This window comes from Entelurus aequoreus, linkage group LG11 (assembly GCF_033978785.1).
Source record: "Entelurus aequoreus isolate RoL-2023_Sb linkage group LG11, RoL_Eaeq_v1.1, whole genome shotgun sequence".
Lineage (NCBI taxonomy): Eukaryota > Metazoa > Chordata > Actinopteri > Syngnathiformes > Syngnathidae > Entelurus > Entelurus aequoreus.
The window spans coordinates 27,588,961-27,601,879 of record NC_084741.1 but is presented as its reverse complement, the minus strand read 5'-3'; the positions used below and the strand labels follow the sequence as shown (position 1 = coordinate 27,601,879).

At 37.9% G+C, this 12,919-nt stretch overlaps 1 protein-coding gene across 2 annotated transcripts in view; it reads left to right on the top strand.

Moving 5' to 3' along the window:
- esrp1 (epithelial splicing regulatory protein 1) overlaps positions 1 to 3,625 on the top strand; it is a 28,697-nt gene extending 25,072 nt beyond the window's left edge. Inside the window, exon 15 of one of the 2 annotated variants that reach the window (XM_062062871.1) lies at positions 1,145 to 3,625. In XM_062062871.1, the coding sequence (XP_061918855.1) occupies positions 1,145 to 1,279 (135 nt within the window). In that variant the 3' untranslated portion in view covers positions 1,280 to 3,625. The remainder of the gene's footprint in view (positions 1 to 1,144) is intronic. The other variant, XM_062062870.1, reaches the window with a different exon arrangement.
- Positions 3,626 to 12,919: the final 9,294 nt, after the last annotated feature.

Here is a 12,919-nt window from a genome sequence, read left to right as displayed (position 1 = left end):
CAATTTTTTAAAACTAAGAATCGATTCTGAATCGCACAACGTGAGAATCGTGATTCGAATTCAAATCGATTTTTTCTCACACCCCTAGTATACAATAACTAAAAATTAATGTGGCGTTTTTGAACTACGCCGATCTCATCCTAGCAGCAGTAATGCTAGCATGTCATCTACAACAAGTATTAACTCACCGCCCATCATGTTAGCGCTGTTATTTTTTAAATGGAAATGTTTTACTTGAAGAGTGAGGATTATGATGATCCAAACTGGGAATGTGGCTCATTTAATGATTTTGGACAAAAATGTACAGGAGAACAGGGACAACGCGTGTGCACCGCTTTCAACAATGCAACAGTTTTGTTGTAACATGACAAGAGACACACAAACTCGTTTTTATTGAGGGCCACATCGCAGTTATGGATGCTATTCGTAAGTGTGACTAATATATGAATATAAATACGTTTGTACATAAGGATTGACCTAATGTCATTTATTACACAATTGCCTATGCATTTGATCATTATATATTTTCTTACGTACCCTGTTAAAAACAAACTGTAGACTGGCAGCTCAGTCACCAGAATTTCTTTGTATACATTTTTTTACAGCATATTACTGTAAATAGGAAAATGGTACCACGTTTTTTACGGGGCCAGCACGGTGGTTTAGTGCTCATGCCTTACAATGACAAGGTCCTGAGTTGGGTTCCCAGGCTCAGGGGTTTTCTGTGTGGAGTTTGCATGTTCTCCCCGTGACTGTGTGGGTTTTCTCTCTCCCGGTACTCTATATGCAAATGCAGGCAGTACTTAAAGAATGCTTTTAGTAAGAAAAGATCAAGTACTTTATATTGAAAAAAATGACAGATATGTTTGACACTTGTGCTTTAGGTGCTGATTGAGCTGAAGTCTGGTTAGAAAGTTGTGTGGTGACATTTTGGAATTTGCACTTTATTTATGACTACCCTTGAATTCCAAATTTTACAGAACTTTGTTTGATCTTGAGTCAAACTGAAGACTTGAATGTAACGTAAAGGTCCCGAGGGTAGTTTTGGCCGCTGATAGATGGCGAAGATGCGTGGAGGCGTACTTCAACCAAACATTATTACTATTCAATACTACGCCATCTTAATCCTCTTTCCTCTTTCCAGACTGCCGTGGAGCCGGTCTCCCTCCTGAGTAGCAGCCTGATTGGCCAAACGGGCGGAGGCGACCCACCTGTGGTGTCCCTCCCCGCCCTGGTGAGCAAACCTGCAGGACAGTACGTGGACCTGAGTCTGCTCTAAAGACTCACACCTGGTCCAAATATTGTGTATTGTTAGCCTTTTCAAAGTAGTCCTATTTATGTTAGCAAAAACAGACACTACTATATTTTGTACCAATTATTTGTCTTTTATTGCACAAAAAGCTTTATAGATGTTTTTCATGTTACATTAATATTATAATAATCACTATTATATATTTGATAGCCAAAGTAGTCACGAATGTTCTTGTAGTAAACACTGTTCAAGCTTCTCCGTGAAGAGAGAAAGTGTGTGTGTGTGTGTGTGTGTGTGTGTGTGTGTGTGTGTGTGTGTGTGTGTGTGTGTGTGTGTGTGTGTGTGTGTGTGTGTGTGTGTGTGTGTGTGTGTGTGTGTGTGTGTGTGTGTGTGTGTGTGTGCGCGTGTGCGCGTGTGCGTCGACATAGGACTTATTAGACTTTTAGGGCCACACTGAAAAGAAGAAAATAAAATTCATTGACCTTGGGAACAAAGTTGTAATATTATGAAGAAAAGTTGTCATTTCAACAAGCAGATTTCATGTTTATTCAAGTAATTTAATATTTTGTATTTATTTTTGTCAAATCCTATCCAACAGTATGTTGTTTGTCTGGTAAAATATGTTTACATACAATGTTACCTAATTACCACAAAGGTGTACTTTTTTTTTATTATAAACAACAAAAATATTCTCTTATAATGACCCTTTTGTCCTGGTATCACATACAGTAATTATTACCACTTTGTCGTGAAATTACAGCTTTGTTTATTCTCTTAAAACACATTTTTTTCATAATTTTCCAGTATTATTTTGTAAAATTTCAACGTTATTTTCTTAAACATACAAATTGTCTCCTTCTTAATATAACCATTTTGTCAAATGTTTTAATGAAAATACCACATCTTTATTCATGTAACAAAATATTGTTTTCTCATAGTACAATATTTTTCTGGTGAAACAGCGTTTTTCCATTAACAACAATGTTATCCACCTAAGATAAAAAATTATAACTATTTCCCTTTAATATTACAACTCTATTCTCTTGAAATGACATATTTCTTGGAACTTTTGCCCTTTAATAATACAATGTTCTTCTCTTAAAATGACAACCTCCCCCCTTTTATTATTACAATTTCATCCATTTAAAATATCACATCTTAACTTATGTAAAAAAAAATTTAAAAAATTCTTACAGTATACATTTTTTGGGTGAAATGTTTTTCTCATATTTTACAATATTATTGAGATATAATATTAGTATAATATTAATACAACTTTTTTCTCTTGAAATAAATTTTTTTTTGTAATATGACCATTCTTGTAAAATCAGAAAATGTTCCTAAAATATTTCACGATAATTCTCATCCTGGAAAGATTATAACTTAATTTCTTTAGAGTTACAACTTTATGTACATAAGAAAATAACTACTTTCTTATGGAATATTTCAACTTTGTCTTGGTCGATGAAACTTTTCCTTATAATAACATACACTAATAAAGTATACAGGCGTGCGTGTGCATGTGTGTGTGTGTGTATATATTCATATATATATATATTTATACACACACACACACACACCCATATGTTTTTAATACATGTTTTTTATTGTCACAAATACCACAAAAGGAAAAGTTGTTTCTCCTAATAGTACTTACTTCTTAAAAAATATATACACATTGAGTAATGTCACAACTTTATTAGCGTGCATTAAAAAAATCCACCACGTTACAACAAAATATTTGCTTTGTTCTCATAATATTTCAACTTAACGTATCTTTTGAGTGTGGCCCTTAAGTAGCAAGGTGTTTGTGGAGCACATTTCATGTGTTTTCTTCCACATCCACCCATTATATTGGAAGCTTTAGCGCATGAAGAAGTATGTATATTACAAATGTTTACATAATGCCAAATACCAATGCACTGCTATCAATACATCTCAATATACCATATACATATATACTGTATATAAATAACTATATGCTAGTTTATGTTACACTGAATTGTTCAACAAAGTTTGTTTTTTTCCTTTTAATTGAAAGTGATGCCGCAGTAGGCTAAGAAACAAAGTGAACCCTTTTGTAATAATCAGTATCATGAATACAAGCCAAATAAACCTTCATGACAATTGCATGACAATTGCATCATTTTTTGCTAAATTGAAGAACAATTATGGAACGTGCGTGTGTGCGTGTGTGCGTGTGTGTGTGTGTGTGCAAACACTCAAGCGAAGACTACTTAGTGGCCGCAGGCTCAAGTGGGAAGTCCCTTACTGTCCACAGTGATTACACACACACGCACACACATTATGTGAGAGCAGAATAGCAAGAGCAGAAGAAAGAAGAAAAGCAGACACACACAAAAAACATGTCAGACCCCCCGGGGCAGAATTAACATTGTGTAATTCAATCTTGGTCACCCCCACCCGACTAAAACACTCGCTTCTTTCACACCACTACAACACGTCATCAAATATGCAGGAGGAGAAAAAAAGACCATTCCTTAACACCACTACAATAAAATATTGTTTTTTAAATAAAATGATTTAAAAAAGCACTTTCAAACACTGAAGTTCTTTATTGTTTTAACAACTTTGATATTAACAAACAATAATACTTTTGATTAATTTATTGATTTTTTTCATTCCCTTTGACGTATTCCAAACAGCACTCCACATGACTGCAGTCGACTTTTACATTTGTCTTTTAAAAAAAAACAATAAGGTTGATAATCTTCACTATAGTTTAACGTATATTAAAAATAAAAACATTATTTTATTTGAAAAAAATAGAATTTCCCAAAAAAATTATTTAAAATTGTTCTTATTAAAATTGTAAAGCAGCCACGTTTTACTTCTGGACTGTGTCTGTAGTAATAATAATAATAACAATTAGAAACACTACAGTATATTAAAACCTCTTAAGGCCCAAGCTGTTTGTTTACATGCTCTTTTTTTAATTTATCTTTGCTATTTGGGCTTATTGGACCCTAATTAGAATAAAAACTAAGAATCATCTTTTTATATGATGTACTTAGTCCATAAGTAACAAACGTGTACTTCATGTTTAGTGACATGCTAATTCTTATTTTTACACTTTTTTTTTTTCCAAATTCCATTGTATGTTATACTCTTCTGGCACCACCAGATAGCAGTATAAGTGTCCACATAAGACCCCAATTCAGTAGTGTACACAATTTTGAAAATAAGAGCTAAAAGGTGCTGTCCACGCATGTGGCCACGAAGCCTTAGAGGTACTGCTTCGTAGTTAAAGGTAGAAAAGTATGCTTTTGAAAATTATTTTCTATTTTATGATTTTCATTTTTTTTAATTCAGCTACCATGTTTTAAAAATCCTAATCATAAACGTGGTTCATCATTCTCATCACACGTGAATGTTCTTTACAAAAAAGTAATTTCAATGAATGGATAAAATTGTGACATTTTCTTCAAAATGAAATCCTCACGTTTTCCCTTTTTGCTGTTATACTAAATAACATGACTTTTTTGTTTGAATACAAACCATTCATTTATAAAACAAATATATAATTGCATTTGACTTTCAACGTCTTTCTCGTCTTTACCTGCCTTCTGTGATTGGCTGGGTGAGGTCACGTGGTACTGTACCGTGCTTGTCAGTACGGAAGTCAAGTAAGTAAGTATAACCACACAGCAATTAGAAGCTGACTCATTGTGGGCTGGACCTGATAGGCCAGTGCAGGCTGATGACACATCACCTGCATTCTTCTTTAGAAAGGCAACATTCTCTCACAGGGAGGGGAACACGCACACACACACACACAAGCACGCTGGGCGAGGCTCATCCACATTCCCACGTCAGTCAGTGCAGACGCGCACAAGATGCTCCAACACTGACGATGTGGCCTTGAAACATTGACCACAAAGACATACTTGCCAACCTTGAGACCTCTGATTTCGGGGGCGTGGTTGGGGGCGGGGGGCGTGATTAAGAGGGAAGGAGTATATTTACAGCTAGAATTCACCAAGTCAAGTATTTCATATATATATATATATATACTGTATATATCAGTGACGTGCAGTCAGGGGAGGCAGGTGAGGCGGGGCCTCACGTGCCATCATGGAAAGAAAAAAAATGTAAAAAGAAAAACAATTAATTAAATTGTTATGTATCCAGTGATTATACTATAAAGTTATTTTCCATTTAACTTCACCAGTTTTAGATAATTTTTATTCAAAATCGCTGAATTTTCACATTTGCCGTTCAAATATTGAGAAGAGACTAGCGGTGAGTCACCAGCCAGTTGAGCCTCACCATGGATTGCGCAATGACTCGGCTAACTGCTGGCCTGCTGTGCAGTGAGACCATATTGCTATATGAATTATATTATACATTTCCATAGTTTATAGGTACAAGCGGCCGAAATGAGTTTCCTCCGCCGGGTGGCGGGACTCTCCCTTAGAGATAGGGTGAGAAGCTCTGCCATCCGGGGGGAGCTCAAACTAAAGCCGCTGCTCCTCCACATCGAGAGGAGCCAGATGAGGTGGTTCGGGCATCTGGTCAGGATGCCACCCGAACGCCTCCCTAGGGAGGTGTTTAGGGCACGTCCGACCGGTAGGAGGCCACGGGTAAGACCCAGGACACGTTGGGAAGACTATGTCTCCCGGCTGGCCTGGGAACGCCTCGGGATCCCCCGGGAGGAGCTGGACGAAGTGGCTGGGGAGAGGGAAGTCTGGGCTTCCCTGCTTAAGCTGCTGCCCCCGCGACCCGACCTCGGATAAGCGGAAGAAGATGGATGGATGGATTTCCATAGTTTAGTTAGCTGAGGTATATAATGTACAGTGTATTTTGTCAACAACTGTATGTGTGTAACTTATTTCTTGTGCTGAGCAATCATAAAACGGCTGCGAAGACTCACCGGGTGAGGCTCGCAGTAATCCCGCCTCCTGGTGGTAGAGGGCGGTAGTGATCCCAGATATCATTCTTGCGACTACTCGGCTGCAGAAGAAGTGACAACAAGCAGCAACAGTTAGCAGCGATCGTTTATTTTTTCCTCTCGCCTGAACTTTTAACATGGAGGATTACATATCTAAAATAAAACAGTTTTCTAAACTGGACTTTCAATCGAAGCAGGAGGTCATAATTAAAAGAAGATCTCCATCGAGACAGAGAGACTTTTAAAACTGAAGAAAGATCAGGAAGACTTCTATAAACAAGTTATCGATGCTTTTGTTCAAAAGGACTTCATTTATAAGTAAAGGTAAGACCATAATAACGTTTTTTTTTTTAATTAAATGTGCTTTTTTGTGTGCTACAGTTTGTATGTGTAAAGTTAAAGTTAAGTTAAAGTACCAATGATTGTCACACACACACTAGGTGTGGTGAAATTTGTCCTGTGCATTTGACCCATCCCCTTGCTCACCCCCTGGGAGGTGAGCGGAGCAGTGGGCAGCAGCGGCGATGCGCCCGGGAATAATTTTTGGTGATTTAACCCCCAATTCCAACCCTTGATGCTGAGTGCCAAGCAGGGAAGAATGCTGGTATGAGCTTTTAAACATAACCCGTTAACTGCTGCCAATCAAATGGTGAATAAGATACTCTTTAAGGTTCATATGTTTGTAAATCTGAGTGTGATGAAGTCAGTGCCTCACCAGCCATGAACCTCACCGCACGTCACTGATATATATATATATATATATATATATATATATATATATATATATATATATATATATATATATATATATATATATATATATATATATATATATATATATATATATATATCCTGAAAATATGCAAACAAAACTGTGTTTGGATAATTGATACTTCAAACTTGCATAAATAAATCTTAAGGAATATTACATAACTAGGCTTCTGAGAGCTTCAAAATGTAATGAATAAAATGCTAAAGTTGTTGATAAACAAGCAACTATTTTAATAATTAAATATGGTCATTTTAAATTAATTATGATCATTTAAAATTAATTTTTTCAAATATGTTTATTTTAATGTATAATTCTATGGCTGAATGTAATAAGGAGTCAGAAAAAATACAAATAAAAATACAATTAATTTTGATGTTTTTAGCAAAATATAGTAAAAATGTATTGATTTATTTAAAAAAAATAAATAAATATATTTATTTTTAGGTAAGATAAACATAATACAATTTATCTCTAGTCTGGATGATTTAGTTCTTGTCACCCTGCTGTCCTCCCGTCTCTTCCCCGAGGATGGCTCCATGAGCTGGGCAATTGCCTGGAGATGCCCTACGTCAACAACACGGTCGCCGCCCTCTACTTCACCCTCAGCAGCCTGACCTGCGTCGGCTTTGGCAACGTGTGCGCCAACACGGACGCCGAGAAGATCTTCTCCATCTGCACCATGCTCATCGGCGGTATGCCGGTGTTGTGCCGGAAAACGCACCCCCGCCGTAGAATGCACCCCCTGCCGGACGCCTCATATGGAATAACGTGATTGGGCAGGCACGCTGTTTATATCGTGGGAAAGCGGACGTGAAAACAGGCTGTCCTCACTCAGGTCCGCATGGAGCTGGAGGGGGCGTGGCCTCCAGCTCCGGCTGAAAATCGGGAGATTTTCGGGAGAATATATGTCCCGGGAGGTTTTCGGGGGAGGCGCTGAATTTCGGGAGTCTCCCGGAAAATTCGGGATGGTTGGCAAGTATGCACAAAGAGAAAGGCAACATATAAATACTGGGTTATTTTATCAAATGTTTTCTTCTCGATATTATTTTTTGGTTTTGATCCATCCCATCCATTTTCTACCGCTTGTCCAGTTCGGGGATATAATGTTTTATTTCTGATATCGTGTATGTGAGGGAAACAGACGAAGGCGTTGCCAAGTGTACCAAACATGTCACCACCTTAAACATTCAATGACACGCTGACAACATTTAAAGGTAACAAACACATTCTTACTTACATTATATGTCACTACCATAAATTGATTAACGTGGACCCCGACTTAAACAAGTTGAAAAACTGATTCGGGTGTTACCATTTAGTGGTCAATTGTACGGAATATGTACTGTACTGTGCAATCTACTAATAAAAATTTCAATCAATCAATTTAAAGTCAGCTTTAAACTTTACACATGCAGTAATAAGCGTGACTTCCTTCACTTGCAGGTGTTGTGTGACGTAATATCGTCTGCTGCCACACTTCACACAAATTGTCGCCATCTGGTGGACACTTTTAGACAGCAGCTTAAAAACAATGATAATTAAAAGAATGTATTGAATGGAATCGACAGTAAGACGTTGGATGACCACTAACAGGAAACAGTACAATTAATATAACAGTATTTATTATATGTTTTGGAATATATGAAGAAAATAACCCTTATTTACTCTTTATTTTGTTATAATACATTTATTAAAATTAAATGGATATAAAAACAGTACAATTAATACATTTGTAATTAATTGGAATATATTAAGAAGTCGTGCTGTCCATCTGTGTTGGCGACTTGTCCAGGGTGTACTCCGCCTTCTGCCCAAGTACAGCCTGGATGGGCTCCAGCACCCCCGCGACCCCGAGAGGAAGTTTTATTTACATTTTAATTTGCTGTAATATATTTATTGAAATTAATCATTTAAAAACTACAATTAATGCAATAACATGTATAATTTATTGGCATGTATTAAGAAAATACGCTTTATTTAGTTAGAATTTTGCTCTAATAATGCATTAAATAAAATTAAAAAAATAATATAAGGATTTTACGATCTATGTATTTAGAATTTATTTGAATATATTAAGAAGGGTTTATAAACTTTTTAATTTGGCTGCAATTATAATATCCATACATCCCATCCATTTTCTTTTTTTTTTTTTTTTTCTTATAATGTCCTGCCCAGCTTCTCGGGCAAATCATATAGCAGATGTAGATGCCCATATCGGCTGTTCAGATTTACTTTACAAAAGAGAAGTGTAGGATACTTCTCTTGTTGCCTTACTTGTATTTTGACTTTATTAAATGTATTTATATTATCATTTGGTGCAGCCGGGCCGGAGCAGGAGGGGATAGAAAGAGAGAAAAAGGAAGACAGAGAGGGGAATTGTGGGGACAAGAGGGGGATTAGACAGAGAGACAAAAACAACAACAGCAAACACAACAACAACAACAACAGAGCAACATCAGCAAATACGACATGTACAAATATGATGGTAAAAGTAATAGCAAATAAGCAGTTAGCGAAAATTAAAAAAAAAAAAATACAGAAATGACAATGAGCATTATTACACTAAAAATGGAGCAATATGAATACCAATAGAAATAGTGCTATTGATAATAAACAATACCAGTACTTTACCTTTATTATCAACAATACAATTGTTCAAATGCAACAATACATATACGTAATGATAACTTGAGATACGAAAGAATGCAGAAAAATGGAGGGGAAGAAAGAGAAGCAACCTTAACCTTGTAGATTGTTATAGTAACAATAGGTTAAGCTTTGTCAGTGTGCCATGTGTTATACCCAGTTTACCCTAGGGCAACAACGTTAATATATGTTTGATGAAACGTGATTATGTGCATGAGTGTATGTGTGCATATGTACTTGTATATGTACAGTATGTGTATGTGTGCTTGTACAGTGAATGTATATGTACAGTATGTGTATATGTGTGTACAGCGAATGTATATGTACAGTATGTGTATGTGTGTGTTTGTACAGTGAATGTATGTGTAGTATGTGTATGTGTGTGTTTGTACAGTGAATGTATATGTACAGTATGTGTATACAGTATGTTTGTATAATGAATGTGCGTGTGGATGTACGAACTTTGAGTGTGTAAATATGTACTGTATTTATTTGTATATGTATGTGGGAGCGTAGGTACCTATGTATGTCTGTATGTATGTGTGTGAGTATATGTGAATTTGCATGTACAATACATTTGACTCCCAGTGTGTGCGGGAGCCAGAGTACGGCCCCAGCCTCCCCGAGAACCCATCCCACAAACAGTAGGTGTGGTGCCCAGGGAACCAGGGGCCACCGCCCCCACGCAGCCAAGACGGACAGCGACAGGAACCCCAGAGCCTGGCCCACCGTGCCGCCCACAAGGGCCAGCAGCAGGCCGCAGACAGATGCACCCGGCAGAGGACAAGGCACGAGAAAAACAGGGGGAAGCCAGACCCCAAGCCAGCGAGAGACCACACCCCACACGGACAGAAAGGCGGGACGCCCCGCCCGAGGGGCCCGGAGACCCCCCGCAACCGGACGGGAAGACCGCCCCCACCGGCAACAGGGCCCCCACGAGCCCCCCCCCCACCCCCGGAGAGCGCGGCGAGGCCAGCCCACGGCCACCCCACCCAAGCCGGCCGCCACAGGACCACCCAGCACGGGGCCACAGGAACCACCCACCCCACCCGCAGGGACCCCAACGATGGAGATGGAACAACCAGCAACCGCCCCGCCGAGTTCCCCCCCGAGGTAGGGGAATAAAAAAATAAAATAAATAAATACATAATAATAATAATAATAATATTAATAAAATATATTTTTTTTAAAAAAGGGGAAAAAAATAAAAAAATAAATAATTAAATCTATTTATAAATTTTTTTTTTTTTTTAAATAAATAAAAAAAGAATTAAAAGAAGATCACAGACATGCTGACACACAAGGTCGCTACCCCAACAACTGGCCGACTCGCAGCACCTCGGAATACCCTGCAGCACCAAGCCACCACAGTAGACGCAGGGACCAGACCCAGCAGGCCCTAACCAAGACGGCCACCCGGAAGGGATGGACGGCGGGACCCAGGAGCTCCAGACACGCAGTCCGGATGCAGTAGCCTGAGGCGCCGACCCCCACCCGACAGGCAGGCCCAGAACGTACCCCCAGAAATATACATACATATATATATACATACACATAAACATACACATGTACACATACACACACATACACATGCATACACATACACATATATATACATACATACATACATACACACACACACATACACATACATATACACAGTTTGTCAGCCCCGACAACCACCATGCGCGCGCGCTGCCACCAGTCACAACATCAGCCACCCCCCTGCACCAGACCCAGCAGCCACGGACGCCCACACCACAAACAAACGGCAGCAGAAACAGCAGCCACAACACCCACAGACAGCCAGCACCATCCAATCAAATCAAAGCGATCAAAAAATAAACCGCGACCGGCAACCACACGCCAGCGCCAGCCCGCCAGCAAGCCCAAACGCCAACACGCAAACAAGAGACACCAACACCCCCCAACCCCCCCCCCCGCCAAAAGACCCCACCACCCCAACCCAAACCCGCACAAACACACCACCGCCCAAACAACCGAGACACAGTATCCAGACCAGACACGGGCGCCGCGCCGCCACCACATCAAGTCGCCAACAGAGACCCCACAGCGCAAGGTTGGGCCACACGGGCACGGACCCCACCCAACAGGAAGCGAGACCCGCGCGACGCCACACACAAATAAAAAATAAAATAAAATAAAAATAAATAAATATATATATATACATATATACATACACATACACATACATACACATACATATATACACACATACACACATATATATATATATATACATACACATATATACACATAAAAAAAATAAAAATAAATAAAAAAATAAATTAATAAAAGCCTGGCAGGCCACCAGAACGCAGTCCCCGGAATCCGCGCCGGCCGACGAGGCAATGAGGGGTGCGCCGAACCCCAACCCCCCCACATGCATGTGTACAAGGCCCCCAGAGTGTCTACTGTGTAGTTAGTCCCATCCATTTTCTACCGCTTATTCCCTTCGGGGTCGCGGGGGGCGCTGGAGCCTATCTCAGCTACAATCGGGCGGAAGGCAGTGTACACCCTGGACAAGTCGCCACCTCATCACAGGGCCAACACAGACAACATTCACACACTATTATACATATATATATATGCAATTATAATACATTTATTAAAATAAATCATTACAATCAGTACAATTTATATAACTTATCTTCTTGAAATATATGAATAAAACAAACATTATTTGCCTATTATTTTTGCTCTATACATTTGTTCAAATAAAAACTACAATTAATATATTTATAATTTATTGGAAAATACTGTATTTGGAACATAAGGTTCATTTACTTTTTATTTTGCTCTAATACATTTAAAAAAACAAAAACTACAATATTAAAACAGTACAATTTATATAATCATATTTTACTGTAATATATCAATAAAACATGCTTTATTTTCTCATTTTGAGCTAATAATATATGCATTAAAAAATAATACAACAATTTTACAATCAATATATTCATAATTTATTGGAAATGTATCAATAAAACAAGCTTTGCCTGCTTATTTTACTCTAATAATAAATTTATTAAACTTACAACAACAATAATTGTACAATTAATATATTTATAATTTATTGGAATATAGTTATAAAAAAGCTTTATTTGCTTAGTCTTTTTGCTCTAGTAAAACATAAAAAACCCATCATGCTATTAATATATTTATAATTTATTGCAATATATCAGATATCAGTTTTATATACTTTTTTGAACTAAAACATTTATTACAATTTAAAAAATACCAACATAATTTATATTACAATAAAATATATAATTCTTTATATTTCAAGTCCCCTATAATGAATCTGAATAAGCAT